This window comes from Protopterus annectens, chromosome 15.part0, assembly GCF_019279795.1.
Source record: "Protopterus annectens isolate FY-2018-M chromosome 15.part0, PAN1.0, whole genome shotgun sequence".
Taxonomy (NCBI): Eukaryota; Metazoa; Chordata; order Ceratodontiformes; family Protopteridae; genus Protopterus; species Protopterus annectens.
In genome coordinates this window covers 623,548,835-623,573,662 of record NC_056749.1, presented here as the reverse complement: position 1 = coordinate 623,573,662, position 24,828 = coordinate 623,548,835, and the positions used below count along the sequence as shown (strand labels likewise).

At 41.6% G+C, this 24,828-nt stretch overlaps 1 protein-coding gene across 1 annotated transcript in view; it reads left to right on the top strand.

The window, feature by feature from the left end:
* LOC122789862 (U2 snRNP-associated SURP motif-containing protein-like) overlaps window positions 1-24,828 on the top strand; it is a 1,539,784-nt gene that overhangs the window by 939,466 nt on the left and 575,490 nt on the right. Inside the window, exon 17 of the mRNA XM_044057296.1 lies at window positions 20,967-21,054. Within this exon, the coding sequence (XP_043913231.1) occupies window positions 20,967-21,054 (88 nt within the window). The remainder of the gene's footprint in view (window positions 1-20,966; window positions 21,055-24,828) is intronic.

Here is a 24,828-nt window from a genome sequence, read left to right as displayed (position 1 = left end):
ATGGACAGTGGTCTCACTTTTGATAACCACATTGCCACAACAGTTAGGAAATCCTGTGTGGCACACCTCATCACTAAGGGCTTTTCATCCAGAAAAAAGGAGGTCATTGTCCCACTGTACTCATCCCTCTTTAGACCCATTATAGAGTATAATGCCCTGTTTGGTATGTACCTCACAAGACATCTGCAACAGCTTGAAAGGCCACAGAAATACCTCACTAAAAGAAACACAGGCCTAAAGCAGATGCCATATACTGACCGTCTAAAAAAACTCCAGCTATACTCTGTGGCATATCGTCTACTCAGAGGCGGTCTCTGCTTAACATACAAGGCCATGTCAAACCCTGAGCTGTTGGACATGCTCCACTTAAAGAAATCCCAATCCCTCAGAGCCACACACTCCAGGGATCTAAACCTTGTCATCACAATGAACAAAACATGCTGGAGGGATAGGTTCCTGACCCAGAGACACCCCATACTCTGGAATAGACTGCCCATACATATCAAGCAGAGAGCGTCTCTTTGGCCCTCTTCAAAAAGAACCTTGATGATTGGATGGGAGATAGGAAATTCACCCCGGGGATCATGTCAGTCACCCTGCTAGACAGGGGCCTGGAGAAGTAAATATTGTGGGAAGAAATATCCAGGGAATTGTTATGGCTAGGCTTGCATAGGCCCTAGGGCCGATAGCCTAGTACCAACCTATGACTGTCGAATTGCATTTCTTTTTCGTATAGTTTAAAGGGAAAGCCTTTGCATCACAAACCTAAATTTCATTATACCAGAGCTCCGGCCACTTCCACTGCCTTTTTCTCTCGAGCTTTGATGGATGGTTTGTGTGCAGCTACTACTTGGGTGGATCCTCTCACTTTTATGTCCCACTACAGACTTAGACATTCAGTCGAGGTGTAGGACCTCCTTTGTTTCCACAGTATTGCATAATATCTTTCCATAGAACCTGTGAATGTTATGTGGCAGTGGATCCTGTCCCACATGTTGAATCCAGACTGAAAAGACAACATCAGATACAAAAGTTATGCAGTCGTCATAATGATGCATCAATGTTGTTTCTCCTCCTGGTTCACCTTCACTCCCTCCTGTGTGTTCTGCAAGTTTTTCTTCATATGGTGACTGGGTTGGGGAGGTTTATTTACCTGGTTTGTGCGGTCCTTGGTATTTTTTTTTCCTGTTAGTGTGATTTGTAAGTTCAAGAACAGAGGGCAAACATGATCTGAGGTATTAGTTGAGTGAGGCATTGTGGGTAGAGGAGGCAGAGGGTATAGTCAGTGTCGAATGAGTCTGTTCCAGTGACCTGCAGGTTGAACCAGGCGGAGTAACACAACACAGGCCTGTTATGTTGAGTACATAACTTTGGTTTTCTCATGACATTCTGTTTGTATTACAACTTCTGTGATTAGCAGTATGAAGCTTTTTTAAATATTTTTGCCATAGGAACTTGTCACTGTTTAAGGGTTGTTAATAAATCCAGGTCTATAATCATGATTACATTGTTTAAAACACTTTTGCATCTAGAAAGACAACACTGTGGCATAGCAGTTAATGTTGCTGACACTCAGCACTTAGTTTTCCATTTTTTTAGTACCTTTATTGGATTATCACTTGTGACGTAAACAAACTTAGGTTTATATAAAAGATAAACCATATTAACATGTTCAAATTTACAAACATTTATACATCAGATCTATTCTTCTATACTATATAATCTGTCCAACATTACATAAGCTGGTCAATTCCTGCTTTATCTTAAACCTCATTCCTCCTATAAAATTTTTTTTCAGCATGTATTCTCACCTTTTCCGTTTTTTTCTATATAATTTGCCGCTACCCTTTTCTAAAGAGCCCACTTTCAGTTCTTTTATTGCTGTAATATTTGTTGCTCCAAATATGGTTGGTTTAAACCTTGATTTCAATTTTCTAGTAATTGCTTTTTTTTTGGCAGTCATCAAAATTAAACTTACCAAGGCCTTACTATGTCTAGGCAGTTCAGATCCTGTTTCCTAGCTCACAAAATAATTTCCTTAATTCCACCCATTTACTCACCCAGTATTTCTTAGAGTACTCTCATGGGAATTTTTAAAGTCTACCAACTCATCTCGGTCCCAAAATGTATGCTCCCATTTACTGCTTTCTTCCACATAGCACCTCCAACATTTGCCATCTACCTTAGGAGAATTTCTGAATTCTGTTTGGGGTATAAAAATACCTATGCAAACCCATCCAAGCAAAAATCCTAAATATTCTACACTTTGTTGCATATTTAGGAGCCATACATATTTCCTCCCATTGTTTGTGAATTGCTTATCCAGTCTCTCTTCCCGATCTTTTCTAATCTCTTCTGATTAATTCCTATAGTTATGCAGTATTTTGTATGCCCTACTAATTGTTCCTTTTTAACAGCAGCTTCTGTTCTAGATGCAACTAAAAATACTCTACCAATGTAGGTCTTTCAATTAGGATTCCCCTATCCCTTTCTCTTTGCCAATACTCTGATATCAATACCTGATGGGGAGGCAGTCTCTAGCCTGCAGTCCCGATGTCTTGGCCTCTTCCCATTCTTTTACCTTTCCCCGTCTAATTATATAGTTTTATATTTTAGAATTGTTCCCAATTCCTTAGATTGTCAGATGTTCTTCATTCCACATTGCTGCAGTCCTAACCATTGGGTAGTCCGCTGTCCCAGTCGGCCCGAATACCAAAGTATATGGCTGATGTCGGTCAAGGCGCATTAGACTGACGTCAGGGTACTAATGCGCATGACCGACGTCATATCCTCAGTCTTTTTTGCCGCATGGTCCGATGCAGAAGCAGTTTTGCGAGTGCAGGTTGGCGTTCTGAAATTTTCTGAAGTCGGAGTTTCAGACCGAATCAAAGTTGGCTAAGTACCCGTTAGAATATTTTGGTTTTTCTTGCCTCAGTATTTAACCGGATGTCAGAAAAAGTGAATAACTGTATTTCTTGTGGGAAACAGATACCTCATAGGGATTACCATACCTTGTGTATACCTTGTTTAGGGCCTGAGCACGACGTGGTTGGATGCCGCTCTTGTGCTAGATTTAACAAACGCACTATTAAGAGAAGGTTAGGCTGTGCCAGGTTAGTTTTGGGAAGCGTTGTAATTATAAAATGCCGTCGGATGCTCCGACGCCCGCTCCCAAAAGCGCAAGGACAAAGCAGCAAAGCCTAGAGTGGAAGAACCGGCAGTCCCGGACGCCGGTTCTTTAGAAGGCTCAGTGGAGCCAGAGGTTTTGCCAGGAGTTTCTTTGGAGTCTCACGGAGCGTCTTTACTGTTACAGGATGTGTCCTCTCAGGAGGTAGGCCAGGCTGAAGGGGCCTCTCAGGTGGCTGTTCTTCCCTCTCTTCCTAAGGTGGTTAGAGCCTCCCCTTCTGTTTCCAAGGCTTCTTTGAGAGGCAGGCCAGGTTTAACTTCAGTGGGGGTTTCTCCTAGCTCTTCTGGATCTTTGCCTAAGAAACATATGCTTAAAATGGCAGAGGATTTGATTACTATGATTAGAGGTTCTATGCCCCCTCCTGATAAGAGGCCTAGGGTGGAGCCTGAGATTGAGAGTTTTGAGCAGTGTTCGGAGGCTTCTGAGTCTTCGGCTGAAGACTTGCAGGAGTATCCTCCTTATTCTGATTCTGATGTGGATGATTCTACTCCTTCAGCTTCTCCTCCTGAGGATTTTTCATTTTCAGAGACTCTGCATTCCATGAGGGAGCATTTTAAATGGGAAGGTCAAGATTTCTCTGATTCCAGGAAGAGGCTTAGGGAATTCTTGTTTTTACCCCAGCATAGGCCTTTAGCTATACCTCCTGTTCTGAATGTGGTGGAAGATGTTTTTGCAGAGGCTTCCCTGAACCCTGATTCTTTGCCTCCTGCCCCAGTTAAACCAGATAGGTACTATAGGGTGCCTGAAGCTCATAAGTATCTTTTTAAGAGTCCTAGGGCAGACCCGGAAACTGTCTCTCAGGGGCCTAAAGGTGTTAAGGCTTCTGTTGTTAAAAATCCTGTTCCTCCTGATAAAGAGGCAAGGGCTTTGGATAGATGGGGAAAGAAAGTGTACTCTTCTTCCACTTTAGCCATGAGGGCGTTGAATTGCCAGTTTCACATGTTAAAATATCAAAATTATCTCCTTTCACAATTGAAGTCTAAGGTGGATGCTCTGGCGGAAGTTATTGAGTGTAAAGAGTTGCAGGATTTAGTTCATGTGTCTGAACAGGTGGGTAAGCATTCATTGCAATGTGGTTTTGATGCTGTGCAGGCCTCCTCGAGGGTGGCTGCCACTGGTTCTGTTCTTCGTAGGCACGCCTGGTTGAGGGATCAGAATTTAGCTGAGCATGTTAAGACAAGGATTTTGGATGCTCCTTTACAGTCTGACGTGTTGTTTGGTTCGCCTGTGGAAGCAGTTTTAAAGAAAATGGAGGACAAGGCTAAGTCTATGCAAACTGTTAAAGATTTTTGCAGGTGCAGCCTCCAAGTTTAGTAGAAATTGGCCTACTAAGGGATGGACATATCCTGCTTATGATTCCCAGTCTAGGGGTAGGTCTAGACGTGGTAGGGGCAGAGCTCAAGGTTCTTTTAGGCCTAGAACAGGCAGTTCACCTGCTCAGACTTCTGGTGAGGGCAGGGGTCAGTCCTTTCGTAAACAGACCCAATGACCTGCCTTTTCAGCTGCCAGTACATTCTCGCCTGGCAGCACCTTTGGGAGGAAGGCTGGCTCTTTTCAAAGAAAATTGGGATTTAATTACCCAAGACAGATGGGTTTTGGATATCATTCACCACGGTTACAGGTTTTATTTCCATACCTTGCCTCCTTTCAAAGGCATGCCAGACATTCCTCCTCTACAAAGAAAAGAGACTCACAAGCAAATTTCTCTGTTACTCCAAATAGGGGCCATTCAGCCAGTCCCTGTGCCAGAAAGGGGCCTAGGATTTTATTCTCGCCTGTTCCTAGTACCAAAGAAGGGGGACACGTGGAGACCAATTTTGGATTTATCTATCCTCAACACTTATCTGGACATTCCCAAGTTCAAAATGTTGACGTTACAACAACTTTTACCTCTGCTGGGCAAAGATCACTGGATGGTAACTTTAGATCTCAAGGAGGCTTACCTTAATGTGCCTATCAGACTGAGTTGCAGGAAGTATCTGCGTTTTCAAGCTGGAAATTCCCATTATCAGTTCTCTGCATTGCCCTTTGGCTTATCTACTGCGCCCAGAGTATTCACAAAGGTTCTGGCTCCAGTGATAGCTTACTTCAGGCTAAAAGGAATTCAAATCTATCCTTACTTGGATGACTGCCTGATTCTGGCTCAAGAAAAGGAAGACCTTTTACAGCATTTGGAATATGTGATAGCAGTGCTAAGATGCCTAGGATATTCTGTGAACGAAATAAAGTCCAGTCTAGTACCCTCTCAAGACATGTGCTTTCTGGGTGTGAGACTGAATACAGCAGCCCAGATGGCCTTTTTAACCCCGGACAAACAAAAGAATCTTTCCATTTACTTCCATCAACTATCTCTTCAGTCCGGGCTGACCGCAAGGACAGTCCTTCAAGCCTTAGGGTTCATGGCATCTTGTATTCTGGTGCTTCCCAATGCCAAACTGCATATGAGGAAGCTGCAATGGTATCTCAAAAATGTATGGACACAGCACTGCCAGGATTTGGACACTGTCATTCAAATAATACCTTGCATTCAACAGGAATTTTTGTGGTGGGCTCAGGAATGTCACCTAAACAAGGGACTCTCTGTGACCCGGCCAGAGGCGAGTCAGATTCTTACGACAGATGCCTCAGACATTGCTTGGGGAGCTCATCTAAATGGAAAGTGGATACAAGACAAGTGGCCTGCCAGACTACAGCATCTACATATCAACATGAAGGAGATGTTAGCAGTCCAGTTTGCATTAATGGCTTTCAAGGAGTTGCTTCTTCCAGGACAGGTGTTGATTCTAACAGACAACACAACTGTCATGTGGTACATCAACAAACAAGGGGGAACACATTCTTACCCGTTGTGCAGGCAAGCAATGATTTTATGGGAGACTGCGCTCAGCTTGCAACTGACTCTTCAGGCAAGGTTTCTGCCGGGAGCACAGAACTCCTTAGCAGATGTGTTAAGCAGACAAATCATGGATCCCCACGAGTGGAAACTGGATCTTCATGTATTTCGGAAATTGACAGTGTCATGGGGAACTCCAGACATAGATCTGTTCGCTTCTCCACTAAACCACCAGCTGCCAAAGTTTTGCACAAAGAGGTTTCATCACACAGCTTGGAAAGTGGATGCTCTTTCTTTCAGTTGGAAAAATCTTCATGTGTATGCCTTTCCACCTCTGCCTCTTCTCCCAAAGGTGCTCCTAAAGGTCAGACAAGACAAGCCAAGGATGATTTTAATAGCTCCAGATTGGCCTCGGCAACACTGGTACCCATTACTGAGGAGTCTGGTAAGGAAGCCTCCATGGCCTTTACCTTTGATTCCACACCTGTTGTCTCAGAGGGACGGTCACCTGCTCAATGTCAAGCTTCACTCTCTTCATCTAACAGCCTGGCATATTCTGTTTTGAAACACAGCAGGTCTCAACTTCCTCAACAAGTTTTAAATGTGATTATGGAAGCCAGAAGACCTAGTACAAGGAAAGTGTACGCAGAAAATGGAAGAGATTTTTATTTTGGAGTGCAGCAAAGAATTTGGAGATTTCTGAGCCTAATTTGAGTGTGGCTCTTCAATATCTTACTGAGTTATTGGACAAAGGTTTGTCTTTCTCTTCCATTAAGATTCATGCTGCAGCAATTTCAGCTCACTATGATTGTGACCCACCATTGTTTTCGCATCCTTTGTTCAAGCAATTTCTTAGAGGGCAAAGAATATAAGACCCCACGAGAGCTCCTACTCCTGCTTGGGATCTCAATTTTGTGTTGGAGAAACTTACTCTACAACCTTTTGAGCCTCGGCTACTGCTGAATTGAAATACATGTCATGGAAGACTGCTTTTTGTTGGCCATTACTTCTGCAAGAAGGGTTTCTGAATTGCAGGCCCTTATGGCGGTAGAGCCTTTTTGATTTTCCATAAGGATAGGGTATCATTACGCACTAATCCTTCCTTTATGCCTAAGGTGGTTTCTAGTGTGGCTTTAAACCAAACTATTCATTTGCCTACTTTCTATGCAGATCCCCAAAATAAGGGGCAAAAGATTTTGCACACTTTAGATGTACACAGGCAGTTGCGTTATTATTTAAGCAGGACTAAGGATTTTAGGCAGTCTCAGCAGTTGTTTGTTTCTTTTGCTTTGAGTCCTCAGGGCAAGCCTGTGTCAAAACAAACTATTTCTAAGTGGATTGGGTTTTGCATTGCATTTTGTTATTCCCATCATGGCAAGGAGATTCCAGCTGGGATTAGGCCTCATTCCACTAGGGCTACTGCCACTTCAACAGCATTTCTAAGGGGTGGCAACTAAGGATATTTTGGAGGCAGCTACTTGGAGTTCAGTGCATACTTTCTCTAAGCATTACCACCTTCCTCTCTACTCTAAATCTAGGGCTGGTTTTGCCACAGCTATTCTGCAAGGCATGTTGACAGCTCCTGCTTCCTTATGATTTGCCAGCCTCCCTTACCTCTGCTTTGGGATTCTACCCAATGGTTAGGACTGCAGCAATGTGGAATGAAGAACATAGTACAGTTTTGTACCTACCATAAATGTAGATGTTCGAGGATCCACATTGCTGCAGTCCAATTTACCCTCCCTCCTTCCCCTCTGTGTTTAGGGGTGGTTGTGTGGGTGAGGTTATACTCTTGTAATTTTGTATATATTGTACATATTTTTGGTGCAGGAGTGTTTGGTGTTTTTGGTTTTGGCCTTGTCTTTTTAGGGTCTTCTGACATCTGGGGCAAGAAAAGACTGAGGATATGACGTCGGTCATGCGCATTAGTACCCTGACGTCCTGACGTCAGTCTAATGCGCCTTGACCGACATCAGCCATATACTTTGGTATTCGGGCCGACTGGGACAGCGGACTACCCAATGGTTAGGACTGCAGCAATGTGGATCCTCGAACATCTACATTTATGGTAGGTACAAAACTGTACTTTTTCTGTAGTAAATTCTCGCCCCTTCTTGCTTATTCTTTATACCCCTAATTGCAGTCATGCTTATCATCAGAATCTCCTTTTTCCATTGCCATGTTGGCTTAGATTTCGCAATACTTTCTGCTACTTTATGAGTATAATATTCTGTATGACTGTTCTCCCTAAGCATCTGCAACCAAAATCTCAATTTCCTTATTTCTTGAATCCCTCTGCTTCATCATCATGTTCTACTTTGAATTGTAGCTTTTTGCTGGTGTTCTATATAAGAGCATTAACTGTGTAGCTTTAAAATATCTCTTCAAATTGGGTGATCCTAAGCCACCTTGTCCTATTGGAAGGATCATCTTGTCCCTCTTGACTCTCATCCTCTTCCCTTTCCAGATAAAATCCTTCAACTATTTAATTACTATCCACAACTTCTCCTTTGGTTGGTAAAATTTGCTTGACCTGTGTATAAAACTAAAGGAGCTAAAAATACTGTAACTGTTTGTGTCTTGCTACTCGTGTCCATAGACAAGACCTGCCAGTTTCTTAATTTTTGTATTATATTTAGTCTCTTCCCACATATCCTTAACTGCAATAGCAAAATCCATTTTAACCCATACTCTTAAATACTTGATTTTATCATGTCCCTATAAATCTAGGTATTGTTGAACCAATTTATGTGGGTAAGTAGTTTACAGCTATAGCCTTTGTTTCAGTTTCATTCATTTTATATCTCAAAAACAAATTTAAACCGTTTCAGAATGTTCCACAGCACAGAGTTGTCTTGTTCTGGTTTTATTGGGTGCAAATTAACATCTGTAAACAAAGCCATCTTTTCTTAATTACCATACCAATTGTATCTTTGAATTTCTGAGTCTCTCTTCTTTGCCATGGTTCTAAATATAATGCTAATAACAAAGGAGAAAGAACACTCTTGCCTGGTTCCTCTGTTCAGACATGATTTATCAGAGAGGAACCCACCCACCTTGATTTTTGCATCCAGTCCCTCATTGTATCTTCTTAATTAACCTTATTGTATTAGAGAATGCAAATGCTTCCATTGACCTACTCCTAAAATCTCAGCTTACGTTGTCAAATGCTTTCTCTGCATAAGGACCGACCAAGAGCAGCATAATTATTGTTCTATTAATGCTGTCAAATGTCTGCCTCCCCTCGGCAAAACCACAGTGATCCTTGTCTGTCAATTTTGTCAGTACCTTTGTCCCTATTTTAGCCATTATAGACATAAATACTGTATAATTGTGGTTTAAAATTGAAGCTGGATCTGATGGGTCTTTACTGTCTTTAGGTTTTACAGCCATCATAGTTTTCTTCCAAGAAGTTGGTGCTGCCCCTCTTTTTAAAATGCTGTTAAAGCTTTCTAGATCTTTTATCATTTTCTTCCATCCAAGCTTCCAGACATCCACCAGAATACCATCTGTTTTGGAGACTTTCCTACAGATTGGTTATACATCACAATTTTTCTCTCATCTTCTGCTGTACTGACTTAATTGTTGAGCGTCACCTACCTCTAACATTAGCATATTTAAATTTTTCATAAATATTTCCATTTGCTTTTTCTTGATTTCTACAGATGTTCTTTGTGTTTCACTGTTGCAGTCATCACTATTGGGTTATCCCTGCCAAGGTAGCCCTCGGCCGGGCCGAATATCAGAGTCTTAATATTTCTGCTTCGGTTGCTGTTGCTTCAGGACTGACGTCAGGTCAGTAGAATAAAGTAAGGCAGCCAGCGCCATTACATCAGTCTTTCTTGCCGTGGAGCCCGAAGCAGAAGCAGTTTGCACAAGTGCCAGTCAGCTGCTACCTGAGTTTCGTCTACCGATTTGAAGCTGAAGTCGTCTAAAGCTAAGGATCCCCGTTGGGGATCCTTTTTTCTTGCACTAACCAATGTCCAAAAAAGTTAACAATTGTTTCGCCTGTGGAAAGCCAATACCACACCGAGATTTTAATTCTTACTGCGTCACTTGTTTAGGCCCAGACCACGACGTCCCCCACTGTCGCTTCTGTGCTTTGTTCAACAGCAGAACTATTTGTCGTCGGGTCCTTAGTGTAGCTAGATATTTTCGCTTACAGTCCTCTAACTCTGATATGCCTTCAGTAAGTCATCCAACTGCCGATCTTCCAAAAAAAACGTAAAGATAAAGACAGAGACAGACTGCACAGGTCCAAACCTACCGACGACACTTCCATTAAGCTAGTCGTTAGTTCTCTGGTCCTCAGTAAGGCACTTTCGCAGCCCCTGATGCCCGCTTCTGTGGATTCGCAGGCTGCTACCGAGACCCTTTCGGAGTCTGGCATGCCACAAAACTCTTCTTCGACTAAGGATCCTACAGTTGTTTCTACCTTGGATGGGTCCAGAGCCGCTGAACAGGCACTGGCTTCCGAGGAAGTCCTTCGCACTACCGATTCTCGACACAAACCAATGTCTTTTGCTACTACCGTTCTTTCAAAAACTACCAGGTTTCTTAGGCCCAGGGTATGAACCCACACCCAAGAAACTGACCCAGTCTCAGGCACCTGCTTCCTTGCCTTAGTCTCAAATGCTTAAAATGGTGGAAGACTTTATCATGCTGATCAGGGGAAGCCAAGCTACCCCCTCCAAAAGGAAGTGAGGTCTGTCCCCTGTAGTTTTGTGCGAACAAGAGTCATATGAATCTGATGCATCTGAATATGAAGACCTGCAACCCCTCTCTACTTTAGAGGATTCTGATGCAGAGGATTCCATCCTTTCCTCCTCTCCCCCAGAGGATTTTTCCTTTGGGGAAACCCTTCATACCTTAAGGGAGCATTTCCAATGGGAGAGTCAGGACTACCCTCAGTCTAAAAAGAGACTCTGGGAATTCTTTGATCTTCCACAGCACAGACCCTTGGCCACCCCCCCCCCCCCCAGTCCTGGATGTTGTGGAGGATGTTTTCCTGGAATCCAGCTCGACTCCTGACACCCTCCCTCCTGCACCCAGAAAACCAGACAGGTACTATAGAGTCCCCTGACTCTCACAAATTTCTTTTTAAAAATCCTACTGCTGACCCTGAGGTAATTTCTCAAGGGCCTAAAGGGATTAAAGCAACCTCTGCTAAGAATCCCACCCCCTCAGATAGGGATTCCCGAACACTAGACAGATTGGGGTAAAAAAGTGTACACCTTAGCTACTCTAGCTGTCAGGGCACTAAATTGTCAGTTCCATATGCTAAACTTTCAGAAACATACCCTGGAACTACTCAAACAAAAAATGTCTTCCTTTCCTGCTTGTGCAGAATCTAAAGAGTTACAAGAGTTAATGCATTTTGCAAGTCAAATAACTAAACACACCTTGCACTGTGGTTTTGATGCCCTAGAAGCTTCTTGCAGGGTAGCAGTCACCGGATCTGTCATTAGAAGGCATGCATGGCGTAAGGAATAGCCCTTGCCAGACCATGTCAATTCTAAATTGTTGGATGCCCCTTTGCACAAAGACAACTTATTAGGCACTAAGGCAGAAGAGGTCTTAAAGATGGAAGAAAAAGCAAAATCTATGCAGACAGTTAAGGATTTCTTACAGGTCCACCCACCCAGGGTCAGCAGGCACTGTCCCACCAAGCACTGGTCCTTTTATGCACCCACTGAACCAGTCCAGCCCAGATCCCGTTCCCAGACAGCAGCCACAGGGAATACAAAGATCTAAGCAGTGGACTACCTGCACTTCAAAACCAGGGAGTTCTAAGCCACCTTCCTTATGGTAAAAACTCACAATGACTCACCCCCTCCCTCTGCTCTACTTCACTTACCCCTAGGAGGAAACCTGTCCTCTCATGCAAGCACCTGGGCCACCATTACCAACGACTGATGGGTTCTCAACATAGTGTCCCAGGGATATAAATTTTCTTTCCACACCCTTCCTACCCCAAAAGGGTTCCCAGATCTATTTCCAAACCAGTGGGCAGAGGTGCAAAAGCAAGTCCTTTTCCTGCTCTCTGTGAGGGCACAGCATGTTCCTGCAGAACATAGTCCAAGGTTTCTACTCCAGACATTTTCTGGTAGCCAGAAAAGAGGGCACCTGGTGCCCCATCCTCTATCTATTCATTCTAAACACCTTCTTGGTGATCCCAAAATTCAAAATGCTCACCCTCCAGCAGCTGCTACCCATGCTCTCCAAGGATGCTTGGCTAGCCACCCTCGATCTAAGAGGCCTGCCTCCATATTCCTATCATGGAATCTTGCAGGAAATATCTCCGTTTCAGGGCATTATCTCAGCACTTTCAGCTGTCTGTGCTTCCCTTTGGCTTATCTACTGCTCCCAGAGTTTTCACAAAATGTCTGGCTCCGACCATTGCCTTTTACATTCAAAGGAATATCCAGATTTACCCATACTTAGACGACTGCCTAATTCAGGCAGACTGGAAAAAATGCGCAAGCACCTGGCCTTTGTGAAGTCCCTACTAACCTCTATATGGTACACAATCAACGAAAAATCCAAACAGGTGTCCACCCAAAGGATTACATTCCTGGGAGCAAGCCTGGACATGGCATTCGTTACACCAGAAAAGCAAAATTTCCTGACAGCCTACTTCTCTCAGCTAGCCACCAGACCCCAGCTATCTGCAAGGAAGATTCTGCAATCTCTGGGGTTCATGGCATCTTGTATACTACTCATTCCATATGCCAGACTGCATTTGAGGAAACTTCAGTGGTACCTAAAAAGCCTTTGGTGTCACTCTCAAGACCTCGACTCTCTTACACCTATAATTCCTTGCCTCAGAAAAGATTTTCTTTGGTGGGCATCAGCATGCACCCACAACAAGGGACTACCCTCACCACCCCCCTCCACCCAGACCCTCACCACAGACGCGTCAGACTATGCCTGGGGTGCACACCTGGAGGGCAGGTGCATACAGGGCCAATGGAGCCCACAGCAAATTCCTCTGCACATCATCCAAAAAGAGATGATGGCTGTCTGGCACGCCATGATAGCTTCAAGCCCCTTCTCTCCCCAGGGGCTCTCCTGATCAAAACAGACAACACCACTGTAATGTGGTATATCAACAAGCAGGGAGGGACTCCCTCCTACCCTCTGCAGGCTGACCATGACCCTTTGGCACACAGCCTCTGCCATGCAACTCCACCTGTTAGCACAATTCCTACCAGGTTCTCCAACTCTCTGGGAGACCAATTACGCAGAAATCTTCTGAACCCACACGGGCGGCAGCTCAACAGAAGAACCTTCACCCTATTAACTCAGAAATGGGGCACCCCGAAGGTTGACCTCATTACTTCCCACAGCAACCATCAGCTCAGCAAATTCTTTACCAGGGAGTATCGCTGCATGGCTTGGAACCTGGATGCCCTGTCCTTCCCCTGGTTCAGTCTGTTGGTCTATGCCTTTCCTAAACTACCTCTCATCCCAGGGTACTGCTCAAAATAAAGGAGGAAAAACTAAGGATGACTCTTATAGCTCCACACTGGCCTCACCAGCACTGGTACCCCTTGCTGCGCAGCCTGTCTCCACTGCCACCATGGCATCTTCCTCAGATTCCATCCCTCCTGACCCAGAGGGAAGGGGAATTCATGCATCACCAATTGCAGACACTCGTTTTGAATGCTTGCCTTATTCTCTAACCCCCACCAATCTGCCAACCTCACTAAACGGGTTCTAGATGTTGTACGTGAGGCCAGGCGCCCTAGCACTAAAAAGTCTTATGCTGACAAATGGAAAAGGTTCTGCACCTGGGTTCAGGCTAAGGGAGCCAATACGGAACAGCCCTCCCTCCCTCTCATCCTGTATTACTTAGCTGACCTACTACACAGTGGCCTCTCTTTCCTCTCTTAAAATTCATGCCTCTGCTATCTCTGCTCATTTTCTCATTGAGCAGCCCTTTTTCTCACACCCCTTGATCAAACTGTTCCTAAGAGGGGCTAGCAACTTGAGGCCACCCAGAAGAGCACCAACCCTAGCTTGGGACCTTAACTTTTTGTTGGAGAAGCTCACCCTCTCCCCCTTCAAACCAGCTTCTGCAGAGCTAAAATTTCTCTCCTGGAAGACCGCTTTCCTTCTGGCCATCACTTCAGCCAGAAGAGTCTCTGAGCTGCAAGTACTCATGGCTGTGGAACCCTTCATCATCTTCCATGCTGACAGGGTATCCCTCAGGACTAACCCATCCTTCATGCCCAAGGTGGTGTCCAGTGTGGCTCTCAACCAATCAATCTGCCCACTTTTTTTTCCTATCCCCAGAACAAGGGAGAAAGGATTCTGCACTTTCTAGATATGCATAGACAGCTCAGATTCTATCTAGACAGGACTAAATTCTTCAGAAAGTCTGATCAATTGCTGGTTAGCTTTGCTACAGAGGCAGATGGCAAAGCAATCGCCAAACAAATCATTTCCAAATGGATAGCACACTGCATCCATTTCTGCTACAAACAACATGAAAAGCCTCCCACAAGGGGAGGGGTCAGGACTCACTCCACCAGAGCAACCTGCCTTACTTTATACTACTAATAACCTGACATCAATCCTGAAGCAGCAGCATCCGACGCAGAAATACTAAGCCTCTGGTATTCGGGCTGGCCGAGGGCTACCCGGGCAGGGATAACCCAAATGTGATGACTGCAACATTGAATACACTCGAACATCTACATTTATGGTAAGTGTACACCACTGTACTTTCTCTGCTTTGTACAGATTTTCATAAAAATTTCAAAATATATCTAATCACTCTACAGGATCTCTGGTTATTTTTCTTGTTATAAGCTCTGTAAGTTTGGCAGCAGCCCTTCTACTTTCTGTTGAATAAGTTGTTGTGCTAAAAGTTTTTGTGCTCTGGAGTTACTACTAAAAAACAGTTGCCTAACAGCACCTCATTTTCCAGTTTATGTGGGTTGTCTTCTCTGTGGACTCTGCACATTGTCTATGTCCACATTTTTTTGCTTAATGCTCTGATTTATTGCCATATCCGAAAGATGTGAAGCAGGGTCAATTGGTAGTCCTGTAAATTGTTTAGGTGTGCAGAGCGATGGGTTCCCTGTCCAGGATTGATTTGTTTGCCTTATATCCATTGAGTGATGGGATATGCATCTCCCACAAACCTCGGAATTTAATTAAGTTGGTGATAAGAGAATGAATGAATTAAAAAGATACACATTAAGTTTCTTCCAGTGATACTTGATCAGAGGTCACAATATTTGTTAGTGTTTACCTCTATTCTAAAAGTAAGCACTGATTGGTGGATGGCATAAAATGAGCAGTGATAACTTGGCCCCATGTTATAAATGGATGAAGCACTGACTGTGACCCAAGTTACTTCTTGTGTTTTATTTTTAAGCCGAACAGTATACTGCTTCACAAGCCTTTAATAAAACTGTTCAGTAGTCATCCTGTTGCTTTCAGCTTCTGTACCACTAAGAATTCAAAGCTAAGAAGACCTGCAAGTCATAAATGGACTTAGAGTGATTGTCCATTGCATTGACTTTCCCTTTAACAAGTATGTTTATTTTCTTTATGGACCTTGGCTCTTTCTATAAGAAGACAGCTTCTGTGTCTGTAACTTTAAAAAAAAATGCTTCGAAAGCAACATTAAAAACAATTCTGATTTACTATAGAAACTATCCTAGTTGAATCTCACTGTTTAATTGAAGCTGTTGTTTCTGGCATGTCTGTGCTACAGATTTCCTTGTGTTACTCTACCTTCCAACAATATTATCAGTTGTTTGATGAAACTAAATTTATTTACTATGATTTGTGGTTTGATGCATGATGATGCAGATTAGAAATATTAAGCATTGTTTGAAAAAAAATGCTATCTGGAGTTGGAAATATATAAAGATCATGTACAATGAATCACACTTGCCCACAAAATGTCTGGAATGTTTTTGTGCTGCTGCAAGAGGGATTCTTTGTTTAAACCATGAAGATTCCAAGAAGAAACTCACTGGTCTGGCTTTCTAACTTTTAAGCCAAAAGTGAGTCATTTTCCACGACCTTAATGAATGCTACATGAACTTGCTTCGTCACAGCTTGCCCAGTAACAATGCAAGGTTGGGGTTTTATTACTGATCCTGTGCCTTTTAGTGGGTTAAAAAAAAAAAAAAATAACAAAGCCAGTGAAAGTCCACTTGCACATTCATAATACTTAATGAATACACAGAGCTGCCTGAGTTCATTAAGTATTATCCTTGTGGCAGTTCTATAATTTTTAAAACTACTGTTGCTGAGCCAAGAGCCATGAGTCCGTACTTAGTACGGTGGAGTGTCCAAACTAAAGTGTACCCATTTTCCTTTAAGTAGATATCTACAGTCTGTAAAGGGAAATGAGTATGTAGATGTACACAAGTGTGGGCAAAGTAAAAAAAAAAAAAAAAAATTAAAATAAAATTAGCAACTTTACTGTTCACAGGCTGAAGCTAAGAAAGCTTCTGCCCCTGACTGAATGTCAGAATGGACCATCCTTCAGAACCGCAATTCCAATAAGGAGACAGTAGGCTCTGTGACAGTGTTTTCACATATTTTATATGAAAATAGCTTTAGACTTGCCACTAGACACCACAGAACATTACAAAAATATGAAAACTGAATGCAGATGCATTCTGTTTCATCAGAATGCACGTCATCTTTAAAGTACATATTCATTGGAAGGAAGTTGTCCACGTTTGTGCGTGTGTTAATGTTGGTTTGTGTCTGACTGTAAGGCTGTTTGTTAAATAAAGTAAGAGCTCTGCATAGAGTTTTTATGAAGCAGATATTTGAACTTTGATTTGTGAATTTAAGTCTTATAAGTAGACGTGATTCTACTATTGAGGTATTAGAAGGTGGACTGTTTAATCTTTCACACCGGACTCCCTTCAAGGTTTGGTACTCCCCCATTACAATGAAAAAAGCACAGTTGTATGAAGGTTCCTCACTTTAACCATAGATGATGTAACGTGCATAGTTGCTGCAACAGGGCCCTCGCCTTCTTTCTGTTGGCACTGCCGCAAAATCAGATTTTTGCTTCATTGCTGCATAGGTTTGTGCTTTACTACTTTATTCCTGCGCTACTTTGTTAGGTTGGTAGTGTAAGATTACTCTTTGTGTAACTACTGCCTGTAATATTTGCCATCTTTCTTTTATAGTTTTATTGGAGGAACATGGTATGCTAGGTCTTGGGTTTGAAACTTGAGCGTTTTCTTGGTAGGATCCTTCTACTCAAAAAAAAAAAAAAAAAAGTTGATGGCATTCATAGATCTCTCCTTTACTGCCATACTTCTTGCAAAAGGTCACTCCCTGGAATGTCTGAATATTCTGCAGGTGAGGCCTGAAGACTTGACATCTTCTTGAAGCTAAATCCATTCATGCTGTGAGTGGACTGCAGCAGTGGTACTTTTTTGAGCATCTTTATGTGATGTTGGTAAATTGACACCTTTACTTCACTATTGCTGTTTTCATTAGTGCAAGTCAGAAACTGGCAGTGATGGATACTTGTCCTTCCCCTTTCTTTAAAGATAAAGTGCAAGGTTTTTTTTACCATTTCTTTTTATTATAATTTTACAGTCTTCTTGTGAAGTGGGCGGTCTTATTCTAAAATGTGTAGTTTTTACTTTAGTTACTTTATTTGTTTGTGTGTAATGTATTATCATGGAGCTTTTCTCCCCGGGCCTCCACTGAAAATGGGCTTTCGGGCCCAGTGGACTTCCCCGGTTATCAAACTGGAAATAAATAAATAAATAAATTATTGGACTTATATTAAGCTTAATGCAGTGGTGCAGCGGTTAGCGTCGTCACCTCACAGGAGGGGGTTCTCTGGTTCGATTCTCTGCAAGGAGCTCCTTCTGTGAGGAGTCTGCATGTCCTTCCTGTGGTCGAGTGAACTTTAAAGACATGCAGGTAGGTGCGTGAATGAGTGTGCCTTCTGTGAAGGTTGGGTGCCGGGCTGGCAACTTGACACTGTAAAAATCCACTAACCATCAATAGCGAACCGGTGATCCGCTGTGGCGACCCCTAATTGGGAAAGGCCAAAAGTCTTTTTCAATAAACTGGTGTTGCTGTTTAATATATGCTGAGCAGCTGTCCAATTACTTCCTGATTCGATGTTATCCAGCCCAACCTTCTGATGTGTTAGAAGTGTGAAACAGTTATGTTGTCGGTTGGCATGTGTTCTATAGGCTGCAGCAGATTTTATTACAAAGAAACCAGAAAGCAAGTACAATATTATGTCCTCTTCATTTGTTGCAGTGTTCTTAACATGTGGGAGATGTCCTCAGCAGGCAACCCGATATTGGCCAGTATACAAATGTCTGTCACTACTGTAGATTGCATGGTACGTCGCACATAGGCTCCTGGTTTTGAGAGATAAACAAGATTGAAAATCTGTCCCACTCTGTCCCACTTGGCTAGGGAAGATTTTCTAGTACTGAGTTTCCTGGCCTTCTGCAGAACCCAAAGTATGTCCTCTGATAACAGGTGTCTAAAAGGAATTAAAACCCTGTCACCCACAGATACGTTAGCACACTGTAGTAAACAATGTTCTGCTACAGAATGATCACTTTTTAATGCATCTTTATGATCACAGATAAGCAAATTATTCTAGGTGTTTTCAGCACTAATTTGTGTGGTATAATACACGGTCATTAAGGTGATTTACTCATCCATAGTTTTCTCCCTAAAATCCATTGATACAATGATTTATTAGTTTTAAAGCTGTTTTATTACACTGTTTGCCCAGCATTATACAGCTAAGAATCTTGTCCTGAAACATTTTATTTTTGTTGGCTTTCATTTGAATATAGCTATGTTTATTTTTTTTTATTTATTGTCTGAGTAATTAAATGTTTTACATTCTGGTTACTTTGTGTTAAAAAAAAAAATCTGCTAAAAATTGCATAAAACGTTTCAACCCACTGCAGGTCTGATTCCCACAATACATCAAAATGTGGACAGTTTATCAGCATACATTAAACCAACACCTTTTTGTCAAACTTAAAAAAAAATCTAGATCCGCTGAAGTAACTAAAATCAGTTCTACATTATAGAATAAAAAAGCCCACTTTAAAAGATAAAGGTATGATTATAACAAAAAGAAATGGGTAAAAAAAACCTCTTGCCTGCAAAATTAGAATGTGCGTCAGTATATGTGCAGATAGATGCTTAGCTGAATTGAGTAACATGATGTGCTTTTCTAGGTGACAGTCATTAAATTAGTTTGCTGAATTTATTGATTTTTTTTAAACATCTTTATTGACAGCTAGCCAAACTGGTGGTGTAAACCTTGGCTCTAGATTGTCACTACTGAAGTGACACCCTGACCCCATATGCAAAATTAAAACCCTGTCACCCACAGATACGTTAGCACACTGTAGTAAACAATGTTCTGCTACAGAATGATCACTTTTTAATGCATCTTTATGATCACAGATAAGCAAATTATTCTAGGTGTTTTCAGCACTAATTTGTGTGGTATAATACACGGTCATTAAGGTGATTTACTCATCCATAGTTTTCTCCCTAAAATCCATTGATACAATGATTTATTAGTTTTAAAGCTGTTTTATTACACTGTTTGCCCAGCATTATACAGCTAAGAATCTTGTCCTGAAACATTTTATTTTTGTTGGCTTTCATTTGAATATAGCTGTGTTTATTTTTTTTTATTTATTGTCTGAGTAATTAAATGTTTTACATTCTGGTTACTTTGTGTTAAAAAAAAAAATCTGCTACAAATTGCATAAAACGTTTCAACCCACTGCAGGTCTGATTCCCACAATACATCAAAATGTGGACAGTTTATCAGCATACATTAAACCAACACCTTTTTGTCAAACTTAAAAAAAAATCTAGATCCGCTGAAGTAACTAAAATCAGTTCTACATTATAGAATAAAAAAGCCCACTTTAAAAGATAAAGGTATGATTATAACAAAAAGAAATGGGTAAAAAAAACCTCTTGCCTGCAAAATTAGAATGTGCGTCAGTATATGTGCAGATAGATGCTTAGCTGAATTGAGTAACATGATGTGCTTTTCTAGGTGACAGTCATTAAATTAGTTTGCTGAATTTAAACATCTTTATTGACAGCTAGCCAACTGGTGGTGTAAACCTTGGCTCTAGATTGTCACTACTGAAGTGACACCCTGACCCCATATGCAAAAATGGGAAAAAGGAGTTGTGGATGGATGGATTGACAGGCTTGTCCTTTGAAACTGGTAGTTGTGTTAATTTGTCATTTTACTGACAGCAATGAAAATTTCAACACACGTAATCCAGAATGGTTCTTTCAGCCTGCATTGCAGGTATTATACACACAATATTTTTCCTGTATCTTGTTGGTGTTTGGGGACAGGTGGTTTGGTCCTCATCTGGTTTTTGCAAAAATTTGTGCCATCTTCAGGAATTGCATCTGCCAATTTTTTTATACACAGGAACCTAGCATCTAGTTATTTAAAATGAGCAGGGTGTTTAAAAACTTGCTTTTTCTTTTTATCTTAGTTCTGTATCCAAGCAGTATGAGCTTTTCTGTGGTGACCTTCTGGTGATATCAATTTCCGTTATTTCTAGTTAGGATTATTTTGATTTGTATAAAGTTTGTTCTGAGAATAGTTAGTGAGGCATGTAATGTTTTTTCTCCCACAAGTGAGCTGTTTGAGGGTTATTTTCCATCCTTGTTTGTTTGCAGAACAAAATGAAATCTGTTACTATGTATGGATTACCTAAAAGAGCATGACACAAGGCAGTCAAGCAAAATTATTGCTGGAAAGTACTTTTGTTTGATGTTAGTAAAAAAATAATTTGTTTTGCATGTGCTGAACAAGTTCACTGAGATGGTTTTCATTATTTAAAAGTTTGATTATCTTTTCCTATTTCAGTACTGATTACAATTAATGCATTTCTGTATTTCCCTTTGCTTTGTTAGTTTTGAAGTCAAGCTGCCTCAAATATTTGAAGATTTGCATGTAGCACACAAACACATTCAGGCACGACTACAAGCTGAACAGTTCAAGGTACTGTATTAAGAATGTGTCATAATAGTGTCTATAGCATGACTTGATGCAATGCGTACTGCTACTGGGCATTTTTATGGCAAAGATGTAGATGCTTAAGCTTTTAAAGGCAGCAAAATACTTTACATGAACCCGAGTTATACATAGTCTCACAGATGCCTCACATCATTAAGTTTTTACCATTCATGATATGTCATAATGAGTTGGCTTGCTTAACTTTCAAAAAGTAATGTGCTGTATGCAAAGAGGACAGATACCTCTCCAGTACAGTAATAACTGATGCCTTCCATGGCAAGTCTTTGCAAAGTATGCTGGTTAAAACTAACAAGTACTTTAATACTTCACTGCTTGACTTAAGTGACTTGTAACTTGGCTTTGTGCAGTAAACAGTGCAGTGACTTATTAGCAGGGTGACAGTGGCATGCTCACTATTTGAAAGGAGTGCACTACTGTATGACATGCTGATGTGAAAATGCACTTTATTCAAGTAACTGAACTCCACAAATCATCCATGGGCACAGTACAGAAGGGTGAGCATTAAGCTTCAGAAAATCATTTAAAAGTCATGGAGTTAAGGTACTTGCTGCCAGAAGGCATACTGTGCATAGATTTGTGCCTGTTGAGGGCAGCAGCTGCAGTGTGATGTGTGCCTAGTCTCATACAACAGCTCTTTAAAAGCTTAGAGATAAAGGAGACATTGCCTTTCATGTAGTGCCAAACAACCTGTAGCAAATTGTCAGTGGTAACATACAGTGTAGTTTGCTTCCTCATTTCACATAATTTTCTCCCTTGAAGGGAAAGAAGACTCTTTGAATCATGACACTTGCCAAGTTTTAGTAAGGGTTAACAGCACCATATTTGCATGCTAGGTTAATGGGCAGTAAATTATATTTGACAAAGACCACATCTTTGGAAGAGAGAAAAAGATGGCTTTGGTTAGTTTACATTGTTGCCAGAACTCTGCTTATGTTCAGGGAAGGGAAGTAAGAACAGAGCTGATTTGAAATTCTGCCTGGAACAAATATCTGCACGCAACATCAACTGTTCATTACAGAAATAGACTGCAACAGTCAACTGTACGAATTTATGCTTTTTAGGACAATCTCTCGAAAATGCTGGCTTGGTCAACTTGTTTCAGAGCTATAATCCTGTGGCGTAAGTGCACTTATGGGTATCAGTATAGTAAGCTGTAAACACACCCTTACAAAAGTCTAATGCAGTGATGGCGAACCTATGACACGAGTGTCAGAGCTGACACCACAACGTTTTGGGTGACACACCAGCATTCACCAACACCCAAATTACCAACGAAACTGAATGAACAAAATTATAAAAAATGTGACCCTGCACTTATTTGTTCAAACTCCGCAACAAAACAATTATTAATTGATGTTACTCAAATGTAATGCATTCCATATTTTTTTCAGTTCAATTCAAAGTTACTATTAAAAGTAGGGTATTTTTTTTTGGTGCACTATTTTAAGCCCAATTATCAGTGCACATATTGTTTTCTCTATTGAAAGTCACTGATTTTTATTTTACTTTTTACTACACAGCACATATGATTGGACTGTATTTTTTAAAATAAATGAATGTCTAATATGGCAAAGTATCCTAACAACAGATTCCTAATAGTCTCTCGCCGTCCTGTAAAGGATCCCTGTTACCTAAAGAGGCAAGAAAGTTTACTTGTCTGCTACCTTGTAATAATACAGTGGGACTTACCTAGCTGGCAAAAGGACCCGCACAAACTATCCTAACAGATTCCTAATATAAAGCCTCTCACCGTCCTGTAAAAGATCCCTGTTACCTAAAGAGGCAAGAAAGTGCGTGCTGTCTATACCTAGCGGTAAAACTGAACACTTGCCTAACAATTTGTATATCATTTCTAGCATGCTACTAGCCAGGATACCTAGCAGCCATACCCTCCCTATAGGTATTCACTGATACCTATCCTATCCCTCTACCCCTTATACCATCCATTTATTTCTGTCATTGTACTGTCTCCTGCAACTGTTTCTTGAGCCTCGCAAACCTTCTACCAACCATCTCTGCTCACCAGCTTTGGCTGCAATTCATTATTTTCCCACTAGATGGCACCATAACCTAGGCTGATTCCTAGCACTGTTTGCCCTAATTTTAACTGGTGTAAGGCTGAGACCCTTCACTAATTATGATAGCCTAAGGAACTTTTCTCCTGCACAGTCCTAGAAGCTCTTTCCTGTCCTGCTATTACCACTCTTTCTGAGACTCCCTCCCAATACCTGATATCCATCTCTCTACTGTCCCTTACCTTTCACTTCCCCAGTCTCTACCCTCCAAACTTACCAGTACCTACTGAACTGTTCCTCAGAATTCAGCTGCACACAGGTTTTCTGCTAGTTCTTAGCCACTTGTTTTCTAACCTGCTCCATTTGCCCTTCGGGCTCACTGCGCTCCCCTACCCCCAGTTCCCTCCCATCCCAGTGGTCCTAGATTTATACCTCATAGGACACTCCCCTTCCCCTAATTATCCAATTTGCTCACTACCTTTCCCTACACACTAGTTACAAACACACCCTTACTCACATTCCCCTTCTCACTACTTCCACTACTGTACCATCTTTAGCCTTCCTGGCTTCCTTGTCTATCCTATTACTTGCATCACTCCCCATTCCACCATACCTTCATCATATCAGCCTAAACTTAAAAACTTACTCCTCTCTCTTACTGCAATACACATACTATACTCATACCACACATACTTACATGGTATGAAAACTCACACATCACTGCATCCCTCCATCCTCTAAAACAAACATCACCTACCAATCTACCTACTACCCACAACCATGCAAACATCACCTCTACCTCAACCTACCTCTCCCCAAGGTATCATAGGCTGGCCCATTTATCTCCAACAAAACAGAAAATCACTATATACTCTCTTCAAACTCCTGAACCTCTTACATACATTTCAACAACACCCTCTGCTTCACGGGGATATTCACCCTAGCCCAGGACCTAATAATAATACCCTACTAAATCTCCAACAGCCCCAATCTACCACTCATTACCCTGACCAGAGACGCTAACTAACTCCTTATTGATGGCCCATCTTAATGTACAGAGCTTAAACAATAAAAGTAGTCAATTACATACTCTACTGGACATACATTCCTTTGATGTCCTATGTCTAACAGAAACCTGGCTCAAACCAGGAACAAAGGATAACAGTCATCCCACCAGTGTACAATATAATAAGGTCAGACCGAACAACAAAAAAAGGTGGAGGTATAGCAATTTTGTATAAGTCTGATCTAAATATATCTCTAATAAGACTTACAATTACCATTAGATAGTCACGTAGAAATCCTTGTCTCTAAACTCCAGCTTAATTCTAGCAAAGTTATCTGTATAATCTGCTCCTACCTACCTCCAGGCAATAACGTCAGCACCCTTGAAAATATCTTATGCTGCCTCTCATCTTCCCTCCCTCAAGAAACCTTCGTACTTCAGCCTTTAATATAGACTGGAACTGTTTGTACTTCAAATAAACCTTCATTCCATATAAACTTGTATGGCTTTTCTCAATTTATCACCACCCCAACAAGAATCTATACGCCTACTAACAGAGAGAGTACCTTAGATTGGATTCTAGTAAGAAACCATCCCCTCACTTATACAGCAGACACCCTGCCTGATGATTAGCGACCATTCACTCACATGTATAATTAGGCATAAAACCTTCTTCCCTAAACAACCTAGCTTTAAAACTATATGAAACAGAAAACA